The sequence below is a fragment of the Schistocerca gregaria genome, chromosome 1, assembly GCF_023897955.1.
Source record: "Schistocerca gregaria isolate iqSchGreg1 chromosome 1, iqSchGreg1.2, whole genome shotgun sequence".
NCBI classification, from domain to species: Eukaryota; Metazoa; Arthropoda; class Insecta; order Orthoptera; family Acrididae; genus Schistocerca; species Schistocerca gregaria.
Genome location: NC_064920.1, coordinates 9,609,259 through 9,635,610, shown reverse-complemented (window position 1 = coordinate 9,635,610; position 26,352 = coordinate 9,609,259). Strand labels below are relative to the sequence as shown.

Here is a 26,352-nt window from a genome sequence, read left to right as displayed (position 1 = left end):
TACACCAAACATCTTGACATAACAAATATAATGTGAAGCAGTAGTCAGAATAACCAATTCTTTAAACAGATGTCTATGAGATGATTGTGGGTGAGTGCCACATATTATTCTTACAGCTCATTTTTGAGCGATGAAACTTTCTTTCTTAAAGATGAGTTATCCCAGAATATTATTCCATATGACTTTATTGAATGAAAATACACAAAATTTTAACTTATTGACTTCTCTCTCCCCAAGATTTTGCAGTGTTTCTACGTGCAAATTTGGCTGAATTAAGTTGTTTTAGGAGCTCCAACAGGTACTTTTCCAATTTAAATTTCTCATCAGTATGGACACCTTATAATTTCGAAGTTTCCACCCATTCTATACTAAGAAGTCCCTTCCGTGCACCCTAGCCACCAGTAGTCATCGCATCTGCAGTAGTGAGCAGTCCTCCTCAAAATATAACGAGGGTCTCACTGAAGCCTTCGCTGACTGTAACTACACCCCAAACCTTGTACAAAAACAAATCCCCCGTGCCTTATCTTTGCAGTCTCCCACCACCTCCCTAAGTCCCACAGTTCGGCCACAGAGCAGCGTTCTCCTTGTAACTCAGTACCATCCGCGACTGGAGCAGCTGAATTACATTCTCCGCCAGGGTTTAGATTACGTCTCGTTGTGCCCTGAAATGAGAAATGTCCTGCCCAGTATCCTTCCCACCCCTCCTACCGTGGTATTCCGCCGTCCACTGAACCTAGACAATATACTTAACTCGTGACTCGTACCCCTGTAATAGACCTAGATGAAAGACCTGTCCCATACATCCTCCTACCACCACCTACTCCAGTCCTGTCACTAATATCACCTATCCTATCAAAGGTAGGGCTATCTGCGAAACCAGTCATGTGGTCTACAAGCTAAGCTGCAACCACTGTGCTGCATTCTATGTAGGCATGACAACCAGTAAGCTGTCTGTCACCACCAACAAACTGTGGCCAAAAAATAAGTGGCCCACCCTGTTGCTGAACACACTGCCAAACATGATATGTCATCTCAATGACTACTTCACAGCCTATGGCATATGGATCCTTCCCACCAACACCAGCAGGGAACTTTCCCTGCAATACATCCTACGTCCCTGTAACCCTCCTGGCCTCGACCTTGGTTAGTCACTGTCCTCGCCCTCCAGCTCCCTCCCTGTTCCCATTCCAGCACTACACAGCCGTCATTTCACAGCCACACCCAGTCTTTTAATTTCTTTTTATTTCTGACACTATTCCGCTACTTACTCCATCCCCCCTCCACACCTTCTCTCCTGCCCTCCACCTAAACTGCAGCATTTCACTGTCCGCCCCTCCCACCATACTATCCCTCCCCCTCCCCGCCCCAGCCTCCTCCTTACCCCCACCCAGTCGCCACTCCCATCATGCATTGGTGCTGCTGCTTGCAGTGTGGTTTCAGTTCTCCGAGAATGCAGACATGTGTGCAAGTTGCACTAGCGTGCGCGTGCGCGCAGGTGTGTGCGCGCACACACTGCTGACAAAGGCCTTAATGGCTGAAAGCTATAATTGTGTGAATTTTTTTGTTGTGCCTATCGCGACTCAGCGTCTCCGCTTTATGGTGAGTAGCAACTTTCCTTCTCTGGTATTGTTGAATTTTATGTAGGCTACTTTTTCAACATACTGCTGTGATTTTTCTCTTTAACTGTTTGCCCAATACTTTCTACTATATTTAAGAAATATTTGTTAAATGTATTTGCTACTTGTGACTCTTCATATGTAGCCTGCACGTTCACCTGATTTTCACTGGGGTAAACTCAGAGATGAAGATTATACACCACACGGCTGACAAGCAAGAGAATTAAAATATCTCGTTGTTGCAGCACATGCTGTGATATCAAAGGAATCTCGTTGGTCTGTCCACATAAATCCTAAATGTTGTAATTTCTTCAAAACTGCTAATTGGAGTTTAAAGCGGGAAATGCTATCAAATTTGTCCCTTTTAAAACTATGATAGTAGCAGCAGAAATTACTATAGTTCCATTTGAAAAAGCAAAGTTGAACTCTGTGCTAAATGTAGTCAGGAAAAGAGACTGCATGTTGTTTACTGTCGAATTTTCCACATTTAGTGTCGACTTTCCATAACTCATTTGGGTGAAAACAGAATTAAGATGTTTTAAACAGTTCCAGTGGACATCTTTGCTGAATCAGATTGTATAAGCTGCAAACGGCAGACAGTTGTCCTAACAGTAAGAGCCCCCACTGCTCTGCACTTCTCCTCCCCTTCCAGTTCCCGCCGTCTGTTTCATCTGCTCACTGTAATGCTACACTCCCATTCACAACTGAAAATATCATATGCCAGTTGTCACTGCTTTTCTGAATATTGTAGAGATGTAACTGTGTTCTGCGTGGTAGTTCCATTTTAATTTATTTTTACACATTCACGTCCATTCTCTGCTAACCACAGTGAAAGGCATGATGGGAGGCACATCCCATGGTAGGATTTTGTGTGTGTGTGTGTGTGTGTGTGTGTGTGTGTGTGTGTGTGAGTGAAATTACTGTGTGTACAATGTTATTTTCTAATTTTCCTTATTCTTTCATTTTAGGCCCGCTTAGCTGCAGAAACGCAAGCAAAAGAACTTGAAGAAATCCACAAAGAAGAGGAAAGAAGGCTTCAGGAATTGGAAGATGTTCGGCGCAGGCTTGAAAAATTACTAGAGGAAGAAACTCAGGCGAAGCGAGATGAAGAAATAGTGAGGAATCTTCAAGCGAGGTGTGATTTTAAACTCTTCTAAGGCAGTGGACTCCTGTCACTACTCAGCCTGCTTTACAACTGTCCAGCAGTGGCTGCCCCTCCGTAACTTTTCATTGTGGTCTTCATTCCAAATACTGATAAGGTGCAGCTCTTGGTGCTAGTTTCTCCTGTGCAAGGCTCATCATCTCTGCATAACTATTGCAATCTTCTTATACTGATTGTCAATTAACTAATTCGTGATGCCACTGTATCTGTTCTACAAATCAATCCTTTCTTTTAGCCAAGTTGTGATATAAATTGATTTTTCCCCCATTTCAGATCATTACCTCCTGACTAGGTACCTGATCCACTCAATCTAAAGCATTCTCCTGTAGCACCACATTTGAAAAACTTCTGTTCTATTCTTGTCTGAACTGTTGATCATCCACCAATTTACTTCATTACAAGATTACACCCTGAGGAGAAATCTCAGAAAAGCCTTCCTAACACTTTATATTCACTGTTAACCTGATCTCGTTTACATGGAAGCTTTTGATGCTACTGGCATGCTACATTTTAATCCCCAGTACTTCAGCCATTGTCTATTGCTTCATTTGTGAAACAGGAAAACTCCTCTCCTATTTACAGTGTCTAATATGACTCCATCAACATCTTATGCTTTAATTTGACCACATTCCATTGCCCTTGTTTTACTTTTTTAAGTATTTGTAACTGCTGTCAGGATGTTATCCTTTCTATTCACCTGATCTTCCTAACATTTACAATCTCTGACACAATTGCAGTGTTGACAGCAAACCTCCAAGCTTCAATTCCTCCTTCCAGAAATTTAATTTCCTCTATGAATTTCTCTTTGGTTTTCCTTACTGCTTGGCCAATGTAGAGATTCAGTGAAATAGTGGACTGTTTATAACATTCCTATTCCCTTCCCTACTACATTTATTGCAGTATGCATTCAGTATACGTTATAGATAACCTTTCACTCCCTTTACTTCATCCCTGCTACCATCAGAATATCAAAGATTGTTGTTGTTGTTGTCTTCAGTTCTGAGACTGGTTTGATGAAGCTCTCCATGCACTCTATCTTGTGCAAGCTTCTTCATCTCCCAGTACTTACTGCAACCTACATCCTTCTGAATCTGCTTAGTGTATTCATCTCTTGGTCTCCCTCTACGATATTTACCCTCCACGCTGCCCTCCTATGCTAAATTTGTGGTCCCTTGATGCCTCAGAACATGTCCTACCAACCGATCCCTTCTTCTAGTCAAGTTGTGCCACAAGAACCTCTTCTCTCCAATTCTATTCAGTACCTCCTCATTAGTTATGTGATCTACCGATCTACTCTTCAGCATTCTTCTGTAGCACCACATTTCGCAAGCTTCTATTCTCTTCTTGTCCAAACTATTTATTGTCCACGTTTCACTTCCATACATACCTACACTCCATACAAATACGTTCAGAAACGACTTCCTGACACTTAAATCTATACTCGATGTTAAATTTCTCTTCTTCAGAAACGCTTATCTTGCCATTGCCAGTCTACATTTTATATCCTCTCTACTTCGACCATCATCAGTTATTTTGCTTCCCAAATAGCAAAACTCCTTTACTACTTTAAGTGTCTCATTTCCTAATCTAATTCCCTCAGCATCACCCGACTTAATTCGACTACATTCCATTATCCTCATTTTACTTTTGTTGAAGTTCATCTTACATCCTCATTTCAAGACACTGTCCATTCTGTTCAACTGCTCTTCAAAGATTGTATTTAAGTCAAAATTGTCACATGTTTTGTCTAAAACTTTAAATACTGCAGACTTAGGTTGCCTTTTTTCAATCTTTCTTTTAAGATAAGTCAAAGGGTCAGTATTGTCTTTTGTGTTCTTACATTTCTCTGGAACCCAAACTGACCTTGCCCAAAGTGGTGTCTACCAGTCGATGTATTCTTCTGTCTACCAATTGATGTATTCTTCTGATGGTTCAGTAATAATCATACCACTTAGCACATGGATCTTGCAGTCTAAGGATGTTTTGCCTGTCTCATGTATTGTTGCATTCCAGTAAAACAGTTTTAACATAGTTGGTTCTTCCAGGATGTCTGTTTATAACTGTTGTGTTTTACCCAGTGTCTTTGTTTCAACTTTGGTCTTTCAGTGCTCTGTCAAATTCTTCTTGCAGTACCACAAATCCCATCTCATGTTCATTGACTTACCCTTCTCTTTCCTATATCAGTGCTGTCAAAGTCATTTCTATATATCCACCCTTCCCTTCTTTGCTCAGCATGTCCTGTCATCTGAAATTTTGATGTTCACACAGCTGCTTATTTTTCTAATAAAATTTTCATTAGTTACTGTCTATCTTTCTGCTAACCACATATGCTTTTACAGTCTTCTAATTGTCCTCTAGTCTTCTAGGTTAGCCATTTTGCACTTCCTATCAGTCTGATTATTGAGACATATGTATCCACTTTTGTCTGCTTCATTTGCTACATTTTAATGTTTCTTTTTTGATCAGTTAAATTTAACATCTTATGTGTTATCCAAGGATTTCTATTGTGTATTGTGTATTGTGTATTTACTTGTCCTTCTGCTGTCTTAACTATTTCACCTTTTGAAGTTCTGTATTTGTTTTTTGTTCTATTCCTTTGCTCTGTTTGTCAACAGATGTCTAATATCCTGAAATGTTCAGCAAATTATTCTTCCAACTTATTTAGGACCAATCTCCTTAACTTTTTTCTTGAAGTTTCTTTAGTTTTAATTCAAAATATGTAAGAAGTAAATTATGGCCTAATTCAACATGTCCCCGTGGAAATGATTTTCAGTTTGAAATGGTTTTCACTTTCAAATCATGTTTCAGAATCTATTTTATACAGTTCTGCGATAAACGTCTGAGCTGCCAGTGTCATAGTCTCTTATGTGGTTATAACTTTCTTTCATTATTTAAATGAAGTGTTAGCAAGGAAAAAATAATGCTCTGTGTAAAGATTTATCCGGCAACTTCTTTCTTTCCTTTCTTTTCTACAAACTGTCATCTAACGTTATTTTCTTCCTTTTCATACTGTTGAATTTCAGTCCCCCAAAACAATCAGATTTTTATCTTCCTTAATTATCTGAATATTTTTTCTACCTCGTTATATATTGTTTCAGTCTCTCCATCATTCTTAAACCTCATAGGCATATAAACTTCTACAACTGTGGTGTTTGTTGGCTCATGTCCATCTTGGTTGCAATAATGCATTCACTATACTGTTCTTAGTACCATAGCTTGCCTGCATTTCTATTATCTTGTTCTTTATTAGACCTATTCCTGCATTTTCCGTGTTGGATATTGTTTTTATAACCCCATATTCATTTGACCAGAAGTTGCTAAATTTTCTAACCTTTCTACTCAGTTAAGGGATCTACCAGTCCCCACTCTGACTTGTAGAGAGCTAGTTGTGTTTTTCCTGATGTCATCCTTCCGAGTAGCGCTTGTCCAGATGTTTAAATTGGGTACTTGCTTGAAGAGGATACCATCTCCATTAAGTCCTACAGTGTAGCTGCAGGCCCTCAGTAGAAATAACAGCTGTAGTTTCTGCTCGCATTCAGCTGTTCACAGTACCAATATACCAAGGCCATGTTGTCCAATTTTACGACTCCGCATCAGTCCATCAGCCAGACTGTTGCTCCTACTGCTACTGAGAAGGCCATTTTCCCAATGTTCAAAGTGACATGAAAAATTAATACTGAATAGAGATGGAAATTTTTTTGTGACCTTAAATGTAGCCCCCAGTGGGCACCTGACTCTTTGGTGAGTATGTGCTTGGCTGCCTCGGGGCCTCAGCTTTTGCAGCATTGCTTTCTCTTTCTGTGCTGCACACCTACACTTTGACTATGACTTACCTCCTACGACTTTGTCTTTGAGTGCACCCTGCTTGGACTTGTTTCATTTTTGGTCTCGATTTCTAGTTTCGCTTGCAGCACTACATTCCTTTTCCATTAACGTTTATGTGGTCCCCATTATTTTGGTTTGACCTGCCATCTTTTCCAAATTTTACAGAAGTGTGTGTGTCATGCAGGGAAGGTTGCCCATTGTGATGTATGCTCAACCTTTGTGCGCTTCCACCATGGCACACTTCCTTCCTGTTGTCATAGCGTGCTCAAAACCCACCACAGTAGCCATCTCGCTGTGAGGGGTGGGGTTGTCGAGTACCTGCACGATGGTAGCCCCCTGATCACGCAGTGATCACACTGTCGGGCCAGCACTACACACTCGTTGTGTAAGCCACAGAGTATGTACCCGTCATGGCTGGGGCACGGGTGCTCCCAGCAATAGATTACTGGCCAGGTAGCCATGCTGTGGCTGTGTGGTGCCCTTGGGGAGAGCCCTCATTTGGAGTCAGCAGCACTGTGGTGGATAATTCGCACATGAAGCGATTTAGTTTCTCCCACTGGTGATCACGTGGCTGCAGCAGTGTCTTCGAATGGAGGACTAGATGACAAGGAGCCAAATCCTCCCCCAACACCCTGTCTGTACCAGGACTGACAGGGACACCTTTTTTGCCTCAAAGGCTTAATTTTTTTGTAGAAAACACTGAAGACAAATTGGGGAAGTTGGAGCCATCTCTAAGATGAAGAGTGGTTCCCTCTTCATTAAAACATCGTCTCCTTCCCAGTCACAGTCACTGCTCTCTTGTGAAAGGTTCGATGACATCCCCATGACTCTGACTCCCCACTGGAGTCTCAGTGTATCTAGGGTGTCATTTTTCACCATGCCCTCCTTTGCAATCTGATGTTGAGCTGCGGGCCAACTTAGAGCGACAGGTGCTCGCTTCATCCATTGTGTCCACAGGGGACCAAGGGAAAAAACAGAGTTGCTATTGGGATCTTCATCTTGAATTTTGGAGGTGATACATTGCCTCAGAAGGTCAGGTTGGTTGTCTGCCATTGCGATGTTAAATGCTATTTTCCTCCTCATATGAGATGCTTCAGGTGTGTGAATTCAGACGTATGTTTACCCACTGCAGGAATTGCAGGCGTCTGCTGTACCTGAATGTTCCTTGTGCCCCTCCACTAAGCTGTGTAAACTGCGCTGAGCCCCACTCTTCCTGCTCACCAGATTGCTCCATTTTTTAAGTGTGAGAAGAAAATCCAGGAGTATAAGACACTGGACAAGCTCATATACTAAGAGGCCAGAAAAAATGGGTGTCTTAGTCCCAGACAAATGACACAATCCAATGCTACAGCTGCAACATTGTTTTATTCTCTATCACTGGTGCCTTCATCTGTTGCGCTTCTTACAGTGGGCCTTCAGAGCCACCTGCTGATAACTGTCTCCCCATCCCCCTACCCCATAGATGTATGCCTCCCCTCCCCCCTTCTGGTGCTTCCACTGCACCCACTTTGGGAACATTGGCTCCCCACCTGTTGGACACACCGGTCCTCAGCCACCAGCTGGAGGAACATCATCCTCCTTGAGCTTCTCTAGCTAGGAAGAGGTCCCTTGGTACTCATCCTTCCATGGTCCTTGGTACTCATCCTTCCATGGTCCCTGCTGGCCCACAGCCAGACGGCAGTCAGTGGATGAAGGAACCACGTGCTGCTAGCCGATGGACATCTCATTCTTCCTCTGTCCTGAAACCAGTTCACGAAAACCTTCTCAGTCTCCTTTTTCTAATGAGCAGAAGGACGAAAAGAAGTCCTCTAAGATGATGGAAACACCGGTGGCCTCTACACCACTGGCCTCTGCTTGTATCCTTCTGTGCCCAAGGTGCTGATCACGGTGGTGCCTGAGGCACCAGACTTCCTCAGGTAACATGCCATGGGACCTACATCAGTGGATCCCCTGATGTTCAGCCAGTGGCAATAAGTAACCCGAGGTGAGAACCTGCCCCCTTCTGGTTTCTTCATTTCGCCACAGTATTCGTACAGTCTGATCATCCAGCAGAATTGTAACAGAATTTTTACTACCTGGCTGAGCAATAGCAGCTTTTAAACACATACCCTGCATTCTGTTTTGCCATCCAGGAAACATGATTTTCAACTACTTGCACCCCTACAATTCATGGCTACCAAGGTTATGTTAAGAACTTACTGACTGTGGGAGGGTATTGGGTAGAATTTGTACATACGTGCTGACCTCCATATACAGTTCCCTTCTGCCTCTTGATACACCACTGGAAGCTCTAGCTGTTGGGGTATGGGCACATCAGGATTTTACCGTCTCTTATGTTTATCTCACTCCTGATGATGTCATGTCCCAGGATATACTGTCTGGAGTATTCTCTCAGCTCCATGCACCTTTCTTAATCTTGGGTGACTTCAACACCCATAAACCTTTGTGTGGTGGAACAATGATCACTGACTGTGGCAAAGAAATTGAAACTTTACTGGGACAACTCGATCTTTGCCTCTTGAACTCTGGTACCCCCATACAGTGAAATGTGACACGTGGAACTTATTTGGCCATTGATCTTCTACCAGCTACGCACTGGGGAGTACATGATATCGTTTGTGGTCGTGACCACTACCCACTCTTCCTGTTCCTCCCTCAACATTGCTGCCCTGGACGCCTGCCCCAATGGGTTCTTTGTAATGTTGCAAGGGATGGGTTCACCTCTGCTGCAGTCCTTAGCTCCCCACCACAAGGCAGTACTGATGTAGCTGTTTAGCATACAACAGCAGCCATTGTGTTGGCAGCCAACTGAGCCATCCCCTCTTCCTCAGGATTCCTCCGTAGGAATATGGTACCCTGTTGCACTACAGAGATCGCTGTGGCCATTAGAGATTACAGGCGGGTTCTCCAAAGCAAAAGTGGTTCCCCTCATTGGAGCACCTCAGTGCCTTTAAACAACTCTGCGCCCACATTTGCTACCTCACAAATTTCTAAAAGCAGGAATTCTGGAAACAGTATGTTTCACTGTTGTATCACATACCTCTACATCACAGTTATGGGCAAAAATCAGACTACTACAGTTTCCAGTCTCCTGAAGGTGAACCAAGTGTTTCCTCAGTGGTGCCATTTATACTACTCCAGACATTGTTGCCAAACGTTTTGGTGAGCAATTATGCTTGCTCACCTCTGTCTAAGCACTACCGCCTTGTCTTTCATCTCGTAAAACTGCTGGTGGATTGAATGTGCTTATCTTTTACTAATCGCCATCTGGAACCATATAATGCTCCATTCAGTGGATTAGAACTCCCATTGCCCTAGGCTATTGCTCTGATAGAGTCCCAAGGCGAGACCACATCCACAAATAATTGCTGAAACATCCCAAACATCCCTCAGTGATTTGTCGGCATCATATCCTGCACTCTTTAGTCAGATCTAGAATGATGGAGAGCTCCCAACTAAGTGGTGAGAAAGCACAATAGTTCCAGTACTGAAATCACGTAAGATCCCCGTCGAGATGTACAGTAATCTCCCAGTCAGCCTTACTGATGTTCTCTGTAAGTTGCTTGAATGCATGATGAGCAAGGGCTGTGTTGACTCCTTGAGTCACAAGGCCTTTTGGCTCCATCTCAGGGCAGTTTTCACAAAGGCCACGCCACAGACTTCGTGCATCATCAGCAGCTCCTAGCTGTTTTTCACGTTCTCCAGAAGGCTTATGAGATGACATGGCATGACATGACGTGACGTCATCACATCCTTACTACATTGTACAATTTTCGTTTCTGGGGTCCACTGTGGATGTTTGTCAAGAACTTCCTGTCACACTGTATTTTCAGGATTCAAGTGGGTGATTCACTCAGTACCCCACGTATTCAAGGGAACGGGGTCTTGCAGGTATCTGCACTGAGCATCACCTTCTTTCTGATGGCCATCAATGGCCCAGTGGCAGCTGTGGGGTATTCGGTATCGCTTGTGTGCTGTCAATTTTTGCTTTTATTATTGCTCCTCTAGTATGGTTGTTGCTGATGGTCACGTACAGAGTGCAGTGCCTAAGGCGGGGTCATGGTGTCTCACCCATGGCGTTTGCTTTTAATCCGCCAGGACTTGTCATGGTCACTTTTGTACTGCTCACCCACACCCAAAGCTGTTCCTAGATGATCAGTTACTTCTTGCAGTTGGGACGCACAGCTTTTTGCGACTGGTCTTCGTTCCCCGGCTGACATGGCTTCCCCATCTTTGCCACCATAACCAAAAGTGCTGGTGATACCTTGGTACACTTCACTGCTTCAGTAACACTGGCTGGGGTGCAGATCACTCTACCCTTTTGTAGCTCTCCAAAGCCCTGATTCTGTTCCGTCTTGATTATGGGAATGTTGTGTATGGTTCTGCATCACCCTCAGCATTGCAGATACTGGACCCCATTCATCATTGTGATGTCCAACTTGCAGAAAGAGCATTCTGGACTGGCCTTATGAACAACATACTACCTATTAGGCACCATCAGCATCTGCCAAATCCCACTATACACATTTGTAGCTTCCTGAACATCCCAACTCTCATGGTATTATCCCTGGAAGGAAGCTGCATCGCCCACAACAGCGACCCAGAGCTGAATATACCATTGCTGCATGCCTCCAGTGTCTCTGTTTGGAACTACAACTTCCGCCTTTGTTGCCTCTGGTCAGGGAGACATCACATCTACCCCCGTGGCTTGTGCCCTGACCTTGGATTTGTCTCAAAATCTCTCTTTGTTCAAAAGATTCTGTTGACCACAAGATTTTTCATTGCCTCTTCTTCATTGTCCTTGATATGTATCCGGGTTCAGAATTGGTATTCGTTGAAGGCTCAACAGTCAAAGGCCAAACAGGTTTTGCTACACACATGCTCGGTGTAGTGAACTCCACCCTCTGCCAAACTGGTGGAGCGTCTGTACTGCCAAGTTGATGACCATTAAATTAGCCGTTATCCATATTTGTTCATGCACTGGCAATAGTATTCTGATCTGTAGTATCTCCCATAGCAGCCTTCAGCTATAGACCAGTGCTGCTCTCCTCACTCACTGGTTTCAGCTATGCATGATCTTGTCTCTGACCTCCATCATGGTGGATGGCCAGTTACTTTCATTTGGACTCCTGGTCTTGGTGGGATTTCGGGAAATGAATGAGCTGACCATTTGGCCAAGATGACCACCATGATGCTAATTCTGCAAGTTGGAGTCCCAGTACCAGAATCTTGAACACAGATTGATCTGCCCTGATCTCCCCAAACTAACTGAGGACAATTAAGGAGACCATGACTATGTGACAGTCTTCCCTGCATGCTTCTTGCATGGTATCCATGTCCTCCGTATACTTCACATTGACCACACTTGGCTGACCAACCTCCCTGCTCATGCAGAGCCATCCTGATGGAGGCCCACTTACTCATAGACTGCCCTAATTTGACTGCTTTGAGGCAGCATCTTGATCTTCCTGACACAATACGTCTGGTGCTCACAGATGACGCCAAAGTGGCTAACTTGGTGTTAAGTCTTGCTCGCAAATGTGTTAAGTTTTGCCTGCAAATTTGGTTTCTATATATCCCCCCCCCCACCCACCCACACACACACACACACACACACACACACACACACACACACACACACACACACACACGTCTCCTTGTGGTCGTTGCTGATTGGCCCAGCCTGGCCTATACCCTTTCCACCTTTTTATTCTCTTTCATTTCTTGGTGTTAACACATTGTGTTTACTGATATTTTGAGGATTTGTCAGTGCTGTGTCTTTTTTTCTGTGTTTCTCTGGTTTTTTTTATTTTTAAATTTTTTATTGTGTTAGATCCATTTAGGCTTTCCAGGATTTGCCTTTCGCCTCCCTCCTTTGATGACTACTGCTGGTTTGCCACTTACTGGGTGAAAGGGAATATGACCTTACAGTTTAGTCACTTTCACGCCAAACCAACTGACCGACCGACCAACCTTAAATGTAGATAATCAGATAATGTGTAAAGGGGTGCATAACCCAGTATTTTTATATCTCATTTGAATTTCCGGGGATTCTAAAGCTCTTGCTTTATATTTGCCGAGAAATAACAGAACCCGTATTTAGGAGACATAATCTGTAAAGTAAAATCTGTATGAAAATTATTTGTGCTTCAAATATTTCGGATTTGTAATACATAGCTCAACTGAAATTGAATTTTGTTATTTGCAACTCTACCTCTACAAAGTTAGTAAATGGAAAAGGGAATTAAGATTACAAATATCTTCACTGAAAATACGTAAAACACGTACAGAGCAAATTTAATCCGTGTAAAGAAGAAAGACAAATTATCAGAGTTGGGTAGACACCATGCCAGAGTATTATAGGGATGTTGCCTTTCACCACTCTTGTTTACTTCTGCAAATGATTTATCTCTTCTGGCATCTTCAGAGAATGACTTGCAGTGTTCTGCACATGATTTACAATTTGTAGCAGAGAAATAAAGCATAGCCACAAAAAAAAAAAAAAAAAAAAAAAAGAATTCTATGTGAACAAACTCTGTTGAAAAATAAAAAGTACAAAGGAAGTGCTGTTTCAAAAACGAAATTGTGGAAATAGTGAATACATTCATTATCTTGAAAGGAAGAATTAGACTTAGCTGAAAAAGCCACCAACTATACAAAACTAGGGGAATCATTAATGTAATGAGACTGTCTCTAGTCCAGCAGCACGCCAGAATATGCCTTTGTAAGACCTCTGCTGTTTTATGTTAGTGAAGCCCGGACAATAAAATCTAGTTGCTAAAACACTATAAGCTCAAATCCTTGAGATGAACAGCCAGTTACACCAGTGGAGATCATGAAAGGAATGGAGATATGTTGATGGTTGTAAAATACATAATATAGAGAACTACATAAAAACTAGTGAAAAGTCTACAACAAATGTGCTTGACAAGAATCCCTAATCCGTGCTACAGAAAAAGTAGCAGGAGAATACACATGGAATGGAAAAGAAGTAGTTTCTCAGAAATCTCTGTGATGTCTGGTTATCTTATTTACGCACTTTTTTACTGTTGCTAACAGTGAATACCTACTTTGCCTCTCGTAGCTCCATTTTTCCAGGAGATAATTCTGTATGCCAACATAATCGAAGACTCCAGTCAATGGGTCATATGTCTAAGTGCAATTCATGTCAAAGTGAGGTGCTTAACTTGTTTATCTCTAGTTCTGTTTATAAACCATCTGAACCTTTTTGAATTTTATGCTCAGTATTTTATTTGGTGGAAGTTTCTAGTGCTAACAGCTTTTCATTTGTTTGAGATTGCTTAAACTGTTTCCTGTGAGCTATTTGTAGGCAAATAGAAGGGTCACTCCAAAGAAAATGCACAAGGTTTTCCCAAACATCCATTTTTTTTCCATTCCTTCAGTATTTTTACAGTATGTTGATACATTCGTAAGAGACAAAATGTCATTTTTCAGCATAAACTTCATTCCTTTCCACTGCCTTACAGCTCTGTAGAATAAAGGCAAGGATACCTGCATGGTAGCATCCAGGAGGAAACATGTGAAGGAGCCTCCTCAAATGATTGTGGTATAGAGAAAACAATTTGTGGTATAGAGAAAACAATTGGGCGCACCTGTGAAACATTGTACTAAGGTCAATAGCTAATCCGTCCACCAATGGGAAACGTGTGAGAAACATCAGAGAAAGATGGTAAACCCACACAGTTGATAATTTTCAAGACCAAAAATTGTGAAAATATTGAAGCAAAAATACAGGATGGAATGTAACAATATTATGAAAAGGAAAGTTGCTGCCCACCATATAGTGGAGATGTTGACTCGCAGGTAGGCACAACAAAAAGACTGCCACAGATAAGTAAAGCTTTTTGCCATAAGGCCTTCAACAATAGATGTACACACACACACACACACACACACACACACACACACACACACACACACACAAACTGCAGTCTCAGCAAATTAAAACCACACTGCAAGCAGCAGCACCAGTGCATGATGGGAGTGGCGACTAGGTGGGTGTAAGGAGGAGGCTGGGGTGGGGAGGGGGAGGGGGAGGGGTAGTATGGTAGGAGTGGCGGACAGTGAAGTGCTGCAGTGTAGATGGAGGGCAGGAGAGAAGGTGAAGAGGGGGGAGGGGGTAAGTAGCGGAAAGGAGAGAAATAAAAAGTAATTAAAAGACTGGGTGTGGCGATGAAATGATGGCAGTGTGGTGCTGGACTGGGAACAGTCAAGGGGCTGGGTGGGTGAGGACAGTGACGAACAAAGGTTGAGGCCACAAGGGTTAGAGGAAAGAAGGATTATTGCAGAGAGAATTCCTACCTGTGCAATTCAGAAAAGCTGGTGTTGGTGGGAAGGGTCCATATGCCACAGGCTGTGAAGCAGTCGTTGAAATGAAGGATGTCATGTTTGGCAGCGTGTTCAGCAACAGGGTGGTCCACTTGATTTTTGGCCACAGTTTGTCAGTGGCCATTCATGGGGACAGACACTTTGTTGGTTGTCATGCCTACATAGAACGCAGCACAGTGGTAGCAGCTTAGCTTGTAAATCACACGACTGGTTTCACAGGAAGCCCTGTCTTTGATGGGATAAGTGATGTTAGTGACAGGACTAGAGTAGATGGTAGTGACAGGTCTTTCATCTAGGTCTGTCCCTTTTACTCCGTCTCAAAACTATCCACCATCGTGGCTCCATTTGGCATTGGGTTCCTTTTACACCAGCCCAGTTGAGAGTCTGTATGCTGAAGCTGCTGAACCACCACTGTCCTACCGCCATTACTTTCTCATCAGCAGGTAAGCAGGCCACCCCTCCTGTGGCTCCTTCTTTGATGATTCTTTAGATCGTCAGTATGGGGCTCGTCCCGCTTCCCTGTTACTTCCTGGCGTCTGCTGTCGCCACTTGCTGTGGTGGCTTAATTTCATGCTACCTGCAACTTTCCCTGTGGGTGTGAACCCTTCACCACCTTGGCTTTGTGAAGCGACCCACATTAACCTTGGCGTTCATTCGCTTCCTAAGGACACTCCTCCAGCCTCGGTCTATTGTCTCCAGTTTCACGACCTTCGCATGGAACTTAACGATAGTACCTTTGTATACACTGATGGCTCTCAGACTGACCGTGGGGTCGGATGTGCATCCGTCATTGGAACCCGTGTCTTTTGATATTGTCTTCTGGCCCACTCCTTAGTGTTAACAGCCGAGCTCTTCGCCTTGTATCAGGCCATGGAGTACATCCGGTGACAAAGCCTTCCCAATCGTGTCCTCTGCTCAGACTCACTCAGTGCCCTCCAAAGTCTCTGTGCGCTTTACACTGCTTATCCCTTAGTGCAGCGGGTCCAGGAAAACTGCCATTTGCTCACTCTTGGTGGAGCCAATGTCATGTTTCTGGGGGTCCCTGGTCATGTCGGTCTGCCAGGAAATGAGGCTGCTGCCATGGCTACAGTCCTCTTACCTGAGCCTGCGAGTACAGCTGTTCCCTCAGATGATCTCTGCGTTGCCGTCTGTCATGTGGTGGTGTTTCTTTGGCATCGCCAATGGTCCTCCCATCACGGCAATAAGCTTCGGTTTCTTAAGCCTCTCTCAGCGCCTCGGGTGACCACCTCTCGGCCCTCCAGCCAGGAGGAGATTATTTTAACTCTGCTGCGTTTGGGCACTGCCTTTTTAGCCATCGTCATTTTCTCAATGGCGCTGCCCCACTACTTTGTACGCATTGCGCCCGAATTTTAACAGCCCGCCACTACCTGCTGGAATGCCCTTTTTTTACCAATCTACATTCCATCTTGGATTTGCCTTCTAATTTATCAGCTGTTTTAGCAAATGACACAAGGGCTGTCGTCCGCATTTAACTTTTTATCCACTGAAGCAATATGGTGAAGGCCATTTAATTTTTAGTTTTCGATCTCCATTTTTGTATGGTGTTTTTTAGCGCTTTTTCCATGTACCTTGTTTAGATGACTCCTATTCTTTCCATGTGGACTGACACAGTCGTTCCCCTTGTCTCTGTGTTTGCGTTCTATAGTTTTGACTTAGGCACGTATGACCCCATATGTTTTTTGTGTCCTAAAAAGGAAACAAACAAACCTCCCACAGTGGTATTCCACTGTCCACCAAACCTACACAATATACTCGTCCATCCTTAGACAGCTCCTTCTCCCAACCCGTTACCTCGTGGCTCATACCCTTAATAGACCTAGATGGAAGACCTGTCCCATACATCCTATCACTATCACCTACTCCAGTCCGGTCACGAACATGACATATGCCATCAAATGCAGGGCTACCTTTGAAACCAGTCATGTGGTCTACAAGCTAAGCTACAACCACTTTGCTGCATTCTATGTGGGCATGACAACCAACTAGCTGTGTGTCTGCATGAATGGCCACCAACTAACTGTAGCCAAAAATCAAGTGGACCACCCTGTTGCTGAACACACTGCCAAACATGACATCCTTCATTTCAATGACTGCTTCACAGCGTGTGGGATATGGATGCTTCCCACCAACACCAGCTTTTCTGAACTGCGCAGGTAGGAAGTCTCCGTGCAATAAATCCTACATTCTCGTAACCCTCTTGGCGTCAATCTCCGTTTGTCACTGTCCTCGCCCACCAAGCCCCTTCCCTGTTACCATTCCAGCAGTACACAGCCCTCATTCCACCATCACACCCAGTCCGTTTACTCCTCTCCTTTTCCGTAACTTCCTCCCCACCCCCACCCCCTCCACCCCACCTCTCCCTTACCTTCCTCCTAACCTGCAGCACTTCACTGTCTGCCACCCCTACCATACTATCCCTCCCCCTACCCACCCCAGCCTCCTCATTACCCCCACCCAGTCGCCACTCCCATCATGCACTGGTGCTGCTGCTCGCAGTGTGGTTTTAATTGCCTGACACTGCAGTCGTGTGTGTGTGTGTGTGTGTGTGTGTGTGTGTGTCTGTCTGTCTGTCTGTCTGTCTACATCTATTGTCGATGAAGGACTTAATGGCTGAAAGCTTTATTTATTTGCAATAGTCTTTTTGTTGCGCCTATCTGTGACTCAGCATCTACAGTGTATGAAAATATTGAAGGATTATTGAGGGAGAGATATTTTACTATTTGACAAGTGCAACCATCAGTCACGAAACTTTAGACTTTGAAAGAAATGCACAGATGTGCTAATGACCGAAAACCAGAAAGTGAAGGGATGAAGATGGTAGTAGAAAGCTGTTATGAACAATGTGAGAGTGCTCTTTTTGTAAGACCGTATATAGAGAGTCACACAATAAGCATCACGGACACACACAACTGTGCTACAGACATAGCTACATAGATTTGACGTGACACAAACCAAATAATTTTCATAACCAAACCATCAAGATTGTAATGGGAGATTTTTAACTGTCAACTTTCAGCTAGGGATATAACTCGATTGATAATAATAGAGAAGACTAGAAACTAGGATGGAAAGAGACAGAGTGAAGCTTATTTGTAACCCAAAACTAAGACTATCATTTAATGGTAGCTGAGGGCTGAGAGGGTGTAATCCTAACAGTATCTTTATTGCCGAGAACATCGCTCATCGTGTTACAAAAGCAGTAGAACAACTAATCTGCAGAGTGAAATCTTGCCCTTTGTCTTTTGTAGTATCAGAAGTTGTCAGAGTAGAAGTTGTACCCTTCAGACTCCATTTTAACTCGAAGAGAGCAAGTGGATCTCATTAACTGAAAAAGTAGAGGCAGACCCAAAAAAACTACAGAGAATGTGTCAGACTTGTAGAGAAAATATCAAAAAGGCAAATTCCACATGGACGTAGGATCCAATTTATACCTGTCTTTCACCAAAGCTCACAATATCTCTTGAGCAATGGTGGTAGCAAGTTTGATGCAGACACTTTTTCAGCAAATGCAATTGAAGCAGGAGAAAAACTACTCCGAAACTGAGTAGAGAAGGGAAAGACGGGTGAAGTTACTATCAGATCTGGACATGAAACAAACCAGTTGAAGGATGTTGAAGCTGATAAAAAAAGTCTTGGTAATGACACTGCAAGTCTGCCATTGAGCCCAAATGTTACTCTGAACCAGACTGCTCACCAGCTTCTACTGAATGGAAAAGCATGACAGATGATGGCTATTCTGGACCTCAAGGGAAATGTAGGAGACAACAAATCTCTGTGCACTGGGGAATGCCACATTTAATTTACACCCTTCTGTTAGTTTCATTCAAGTAGCACATTTAATCAGTGAGTCCTCTGATTTCTTTTATCAAAGAAAAGTTACTTTTAGACTTTTTAGTTTTCCAAGTGGAATTATGTGGTACACATAAGTATCTTGACTAGGGCACAGAATAATTATTCATTTGATACTTCATTGGTGTTACTCAATTACTTAAATCACTGTGCTTATGTTACAAAGCCAAAATATATGACAGAGATTGAGAGTGGGGGGGGGGGGGCATTGAGGAAGAATCATTTCTCCACTTTCTCTGTTTGCTGTCACTCAAAGAATGCCTCCTAGCTGACCCTTGAGTACTAATGTTGGGTACCGACACACCACCCCTTCTGTATCTGAATGCTGCTGCTGATTTTAAGTACACAGTGAACTTTCTGCTTCCTGTCTCAATAGCTTCTCACAGTTCTGGCCACTTAAATGTGTCGGGTACTTTGTAGTGATCACACTTCATTGTATGAATGATCTTCCCAAAAAAGTTCCACCAGGCCTAAATTAGAGGCATTCACGTAGTTTGAGTGCTTTATTGTTCTCAAATCTTTGTTTAGTTTATTAACAAGTATGAAAAGGATAGATTGCTACTCAGTGTAAAGATGACAGAGTTGCAGACAGACACAACAAAGACGCTGTAGCACACTGAACTTTTGGCTAAAGCCTTTTTCATAAAAAAAGAAAACGGGCACGCATTCACATAAGCAAGCACACTTCACACATATATGACCGCGCTCTCTGCCCACTGTGACCAGAGGTGTTGTGTCAAGTGGAAGCAGCAGGCACTTGTGTGTGTGTGTGTGTGTGTGTGTGTGTGTGTGTGTGTGGGAGGTGGGGGAGACACATTTTCTGAAGGTGGCTTTGGCCAAAAGCTAAACATGTAACAGTCTTTCTGTTGTGCCTGTTGGCAATGCAGCAAGTCATCTTTATGGTGAGTAGTAATCTATGATTTTCATAATTTAGACATTGCAACCTGGACTTTCCATTATTTAATTTATTAACCAGTTAATTTTTTTTATTAACATAGAATAAGCTTTCAAATGTTAATCATAGTTTGTTTGTTTTTCATGACTTCCAAATTTCGTACAGTATTTTTAATGTAATAAAAGTTGAATTTTGACAGAGTTCTTCGTGAAGAATGGGAGAAGAGAGAGGAATTGGAGCAACTCCAAGAAGAACAGAGATTACTTCTAGAACAAGAGAGAGAGAAGAGAATTGAATTTGAGAAAAAACAGAGAGACAAGGAATTGCAACTGCAAGGTTAGATTACTACCCTGACATAACTGAGAGCTTCACTGGATAGGCTTATTAATATTCTGTCTATACAAATGGAATCCTTGGTTTTTCAGATGCTATTGATCGTCTGAGGCAGCTAGAAGAAGAAAGATTGCAGCTTGATCAGGAACTTAATATTGCAAGAGATAAGATACTTCTGTCAGAAAAATCAAAAGAAGTTCTTGAGGCGAAATTGAGGGTAAGTGTGAGATTGTACGTTTCCTTAGTTGGTACTGTGACACAAAGAGCATTGGGAATTGCCCAGCTGGGACTAGGTGAAGTGAAATATATAGCAGATTGAAAATTATACACACTGCAATCGTGACAGGCAAAGGCGAATACCTATTGTCCTTTTGTGTTTTATTTTTAAAATCTAGTGTTTGGTGTAATGCGTGGCAGCCATTGCTGTATTAAATTCTGATTCTGACTTCCCATCAAGTATGGCTCAGTGCATGTAGAATGTTTATCATTTGCTCTAATTTTGGAAGAAATATCAGACATGTACTTAATAAATCTATAGTGAACTGTAGAATATTCCCAGGTGCAGTGCAGGTGAGGTTACTGACATTCTATAATCTTCCAACTTCATCAGCAGAATAAGACAATGCACTCATTTGCATATAAACACCACTACTTGCGATTTGTGAGCATATGCTGCTTTCCCATTTTTTTTCAACCAACTGTCAAGTAGGACGACAGCTGAATCTAGCCTGTAGCTCGTATCCTGGAGAGATGTAGCTGTTACGAATAAGCAAATATTGTCTGCGAATTCAGTAGTTTAACAGCTGGCAGTAGAAGTTCCAGTATCGGCATCTTTTACCGTACTGGGAGTTGAAAGTGCTCCTTGCGGGATGTCTTGAAATATACGACGGTGGATCATCACAGAATATCACAACACTGTGTGGGAAGCAGCGAGTAGATATCTGAGATGAAGGTTTTTGATATTCTGCCAATATGGAGCTTATTTATCGGAATAGAAATTTTTGCATTGTGAGATACAAGTAATGTATACAAGACTGCACGCAGTAAGCTGCACCAAACAAATGTGATCAAAATTTCAGTCTCTAATCTTACACAGATCCTGCAAGTTCCTCTTTCTTTTCTGAAGTCATCTTGATGCATAGGCAATAAGTAATTTTGTTCCAGCCACAGTACTGACTTTTTTTAATAGTCCACTTCAGAGTTTTGTTGACGCTAGAGTTTAGCACTGTTTGCCTAAAGACTGGGCACAACTGAACCCTTTCCCTCACTGCTGTGGTTTTTGTCACCAACCCGTGTCATTGGGATGGATCCTGTAGACCTGATTTCAAGTGGGTGATAGTCAGATAACAGATATAAATTGAATATAAATACAGATAACTGTGACCTGTTCCTTTCATAATATTGGTTTTTCTATAAATCAGCTTCTGAGCCTTTTTGAGCACCTCATCAGATGGGGTGTGCAAAAATTATGTATTTCTTTTAAGTGTGATGCCATGTGCCAGCTTGTGATGGTGTTGGTTGTATTGCAGCTAATATCCACCTGTTGGCTTCCTTTTTACTTGTCTATGGGTCAATAAATTAATCACTTCTCACTGTAAATGCAGTGACCCCATAAATCTGCCAGAAGTCAGCATCTGCTGTAAAGTGGGAAGAAAATAAGTCCATGGTCGATAGGCAGTTAAAGTGGAAGCTGCTAGGTGGACATAACTACAATACTGCCCACACCACCACAGGCCCATACCTGGCATTGTGCTAAACAATAAGTACATATCTTGTGAATGTTGCAAAACTGCTTTATGGAAATAAAGTTATCTGTATCTATGTTCAGTTAATGCACAGTAGTATGTTATACAGAATATGTAATCTTTAAGCATAATTCTAAATGTTGCTAGTGCTAGAGTTCATGATTGATGTTTGTCTGATTGCCAGCTCAACCGTTATCTTTCTACTTCAGGAACATGGAAAGTCATCTTCCAATGTGATATCAAATTACATTACTTTAGCATTAATGTTCACTAACAGTAAGTCTGTGACTGTATCTAGAATATTGTTCTCGTATGTTTTGTTTCTAAACATTATAAATATCTGCTATATTTACATCTGCATCTACATATACTCTCTCTAAACTGCTGTGAAATGCATGGCAGAGGGCATGTCCCATTCCACCAGTTATCAGGTTTTCTTCCCATTCAATTCAAGTATTGAACAGGGAAAGAATGATGGTTTTAATGCCTCTGTGAGTTGTAATTGATGTAATCTTGTCCTCGTGTTCAGTATGTGAGCAATATGTAGGAGCTTATAGTATATTGTGAGAATTATCAGTTAAAATCAGTTCTAGAAACTTTGTAAGCAAGCTTTTTCAGCATTGTTTACATCTGTCATCCAGAGTATGCATGTTCAGTTTTTTCAGCATCTGTGCAACTCTCTCCTGCAGGACAGGGCAGACCTGTGACCATTCACACTTCGTCTCTGTATGTAGAATCAATTTTCCCCATTAGTCCTATTTGATATGGGCTTCACACATTTTAGCAATATTCCAGAAGGGGTAACATGAGTGATTTATAAGCAGTATCCTTTATAAACTTCAATGCAAGATGCTTATAATAATTACTACAATGAAACTTTGTCTCAAAACCTGTCAGAAAATCCAAAGAGATTCTGGTCATATGTGAAGTATGTTAGCGACAAGACACAATCAGTTCCTTCTCTCCATGACAGCAATTGAGATACTATCGAAAACAGTGCTGCCAGTGCAAAGTTACTAAACACAGCCTTTCGAAGTGCCTTCACAAAAGAAGACTTTAGTAAATATTCCAGAATTCGAATCCAGAATAGATGCCGAGATGATTAACGTAGAAGTAGATATCCTTGGAATAGTGAAGCAATTTAAATCACTTAAGAGGAGCAAGTCTTCTGGTCCAGACTGTATACCATTTAGGTTCCTTTCAGAGTATGCTGATGCAATAGCTCCATACTTAACGATGTCATATAATATACAACCACTTGCTCTATGAAATATCCATACCCAAAGACTGGAAAGTTGCACGGGTCACACCAATATTCAAGAAAGATAGTAGGCATGGGCGTACCCAGCGAGTGGCAGGAGGGGGAGGGGGGCAGCTGCCCCCCCCCCAGAGATATTTGCAGTTTTTTACTAGTTTACTGTTTTATTTAATAAGAAATGCTGCATGTTTTCTCGGATTGTACAAGTGCATTCTTGTATTTAAAATGTTTATTAAAAGCAGTTTTTCACTGATTTACTGTTTTATTTAATAAGAAGTGCTGTATGTTGTCTTGAGTCCTTGTTTCCTGAGACTAGTATGACCTGCCCCCCTCCCCCTCCCATTTCAGATCCTGGGTACGCCCTTGGTAGTTGGAGTAATCTGCTAAATTACAGGCCAATCTCATTAACATTGATATGCAGCAGGATTTTGCAGCATCCATTGTGCTCGAAAATTTTGAATTACCTCGAAGAAAACAGTGTATTGACACTCTGTCAACACAGATTTAGAAAACATCGTTTTTATGAAACACAACTTGCTCTTTACTCGCATGAAGTGTTCAGTGCTATTCACAAGGGGTTTCAAACTGATTCCATATTTCTGGATTTGTGGAAGACTTTTGACACTGTACCACACAAGCAGCTTGTAGTAAAATTGCATGCTTATGGAGTATTATCTCAGTTATGCAACTGAATTTGTGATTTCCTGTCAGAGAGGTCACAGTTCGTAATAATTGACGGAAAGTCTTAAGAGTAAGACAGAAGTGATTTCTGGCGGTCATCAGAAGATCAAAACGATTTAGAAAAGATATCTGTATGGCTTTAAAATTGGCAGTTGACACTAAATAGTGAAAAGTGTGAGGTCATCCTCATGAGTGCTAAAAGGAATCTGTTAAACTTCTGTTACATGATAAATCAGTCAAATCTAAAGGCTATAAATTCAACTAAATACCTAGGAATTACAATTACAAACCACTTAAAGAATACATAGAAAATGGGGAAGGCTAACCAAAGACAGTGTTTTATTGGCAGGACACTTAGGAAATGTAACCGATCTTCTAAGGAGACTGCTTACACTATGCTTGTGCGTCCTCTTTTAGAATACTGCTGTGCAGTGTGGGATGCTTACCAGATAGGATTGACAGAGTACATCAAAAAAATTCAAAGGACAGCATGTTTTGTATTATTGCGAAATAGGGGAGAGAGTGTCACTGGAATGATACAGTGGGGAGAAGTAAGACATCAAAGCACAAAATCATTGTGTCTTCTCACAAGTGATGTTCTCATTAATAGTGTCACTCTGCTAATTGCTTTTCATTTATCAACATAAGGAACAGCCTTTCGACATTGTGCAGAATACAAAAACATTCTTTAGATAGTCTTGTCACTCCCTATGAAGCATCTGCAAGTAGTTAATGTAGACCAGTTGTGTGTGCTTGATAAATCAGCAATGCTCATACCGTGTTTGCATTTTTCAATGATTTTACGTTTTATTTCTAAGGTAATTTTCTTTGTCTTATGGTTCTCTTCTTGCGTCTTTATCTTTGGGGAAGTTTCTACGAAGGTTGTTAAAATTTGCACACAAGAAGCACTGTGTGAACACAAGTTTAGAGAAAGTGTGTGATGACAAGCTGCGCTAATAGGGTAGCTGAAGTAGCACTAAACCCAGACTACAGTATTACTAAAGACATTGTTCACATGCTGCTGCCAACAATGGAAGGTGTTCATATGGTTGAACGTTTGCTCCATTGTGCGCGAACAGCTGGTAACATTACACTAAATCGTCGTCGCTCGTTATGTGAAACATCGCTTGTGAAAAGAGTCATATTTACAATTTGTTTTGCTCATTATGTGAATTGCGCATTATGCGAGGTGCTCATTAAGTGAGATTCTACGGTACTTGGAAGAGGGGATAGCTCAACTGTAAATTCAGTGTAGAACCTGATAGGGATTTGTCTGTCACATTAGCACTACATATCACTGGAACACAGAAACACGTCCAAACACTACTATTAGCCATACATCCACACAAGAGACTAAGTAAATTCAAAATCTAATTTCTTGCTAATATCATGATTGTAAATGAAACGCAAAAACTTTTACAACAGTTGTGGACTTTTACAGGGGCCAAGTCATAGTTTTAATTATGAAGCTGCAACCTTGAAAGTTGGGTAGGTATTAATCCTTCTGTGCGTATTTGTGCTTCAACACGACACATTTTTCCCAATGGCGAATGGTTCGATGGAGATCTGTTTTGTAGAAATAGACATTTTGTTTGTTCGGGAAAGGTTACTCTTCAAAAATCACCTTCTTGTTGTTCTTCTATAAATGCCTGCCATGCCGTTGTTTCCCCTTCTGAGGAAAGAGGGAGAAGTCACTAGATGCCATTTTGAGTTAACACAGTGGGAGAGGCATAATCCAAAGACGTGGCATGCGAGGCTCTCCTGTGCAAACTGAGCTCGAGTGAGACTGTGGACTGTGGACACTCCTTTCGGCAGCTTCCTCTGACACTTTTATCTGACAGCCCTCCATAATCTTGAAGGTGATCTTGATAGCAAGTTCCTGTAAAAGTTTGCTCCCTTACCAGCATCAGGTGCTAACGTCACACCATAAAGTTCCAAAAAATTCTTGGGATCCCCTTGTCCTTTGATGACTGGGTGCCCTACGATGCCTGTTTCAATGGTGGGTATTCCGTGCTTCCATTGGGTGCATTGTCCCTTTGACACTTGGCTCTCGTCTGTGGTGATTGGGTGACAAAAGAAGTGGTTTGCGTTGGCCTGACATAGGTGAGACGTACCCATGGCTTCGTCTGTTTAGCGGTCTTTCTGAATGAGTTTTGAGCAGTCGCAGCATGTGGTGTGTGGTTTGCTCGTTCAATTTCGTCAGCAACTCCACGACTCACAACCGTGGGTCACACAAGCCTGTGACTATTTATGCTGTGCCCTTCTTTGTATACATTCAATTTCTGTTGTTAGTTGTAGTTAGTTTGGTCCAACACACTTAAGTAGTATTCTTGGATGGGTTCATGAGTGTTTTAAAAGCAGTCTGCTTTTTAAATTGATTGCATTTCCCTTGTATTCTACCAATGAACCGAAGTCTGCCACCTGCCTTAGCCACAGATGGGCCGATGTGATCATTCCATTTCATTTTTGCACAATTTATTGCACCGAGGTATTTTTGAATTGACTGGTTGTGTCTGTGACTCATTGGAGTCGTAGGATACCCGATTTTGTGCAAAATTTTACATTTCTGGACATTCATCATTCTGACGTCACTGAGACAGTTATATTCCAATGCCCTC

The 26,352-nt window shown here is 42.2% G+C and overlaps 1 protein-coding gene across 1 annotated transcript in view; it reads left to right on the top strand.

Moving 5' to 3' along the window:
- Nucleotides 1-26,352, top strand: part of LOC126322280 (differentially expressed in FDCP 6 homolog) — a 107,958-nt gene that overhangs the window by 70,834 nt on the left and 10,772 nt on the right. Inside the window, exons 7-9 of the mRNA XM_049994281.1 lie at nt 2,585-2,751; nt 19,917-20,053; nt 20,143-20,267. Coding sequence (XP_049850238.1) covers nt 2,585-2,751; nt 19,917-20,053; nt 20,143-20,267 — 429 coding nt within the window. The remainder of the gene's footprint in view (nt 1-2,584; nt 2,752-19,916; nt 20,054-20,142; nt 20,268-26,352) is intronic.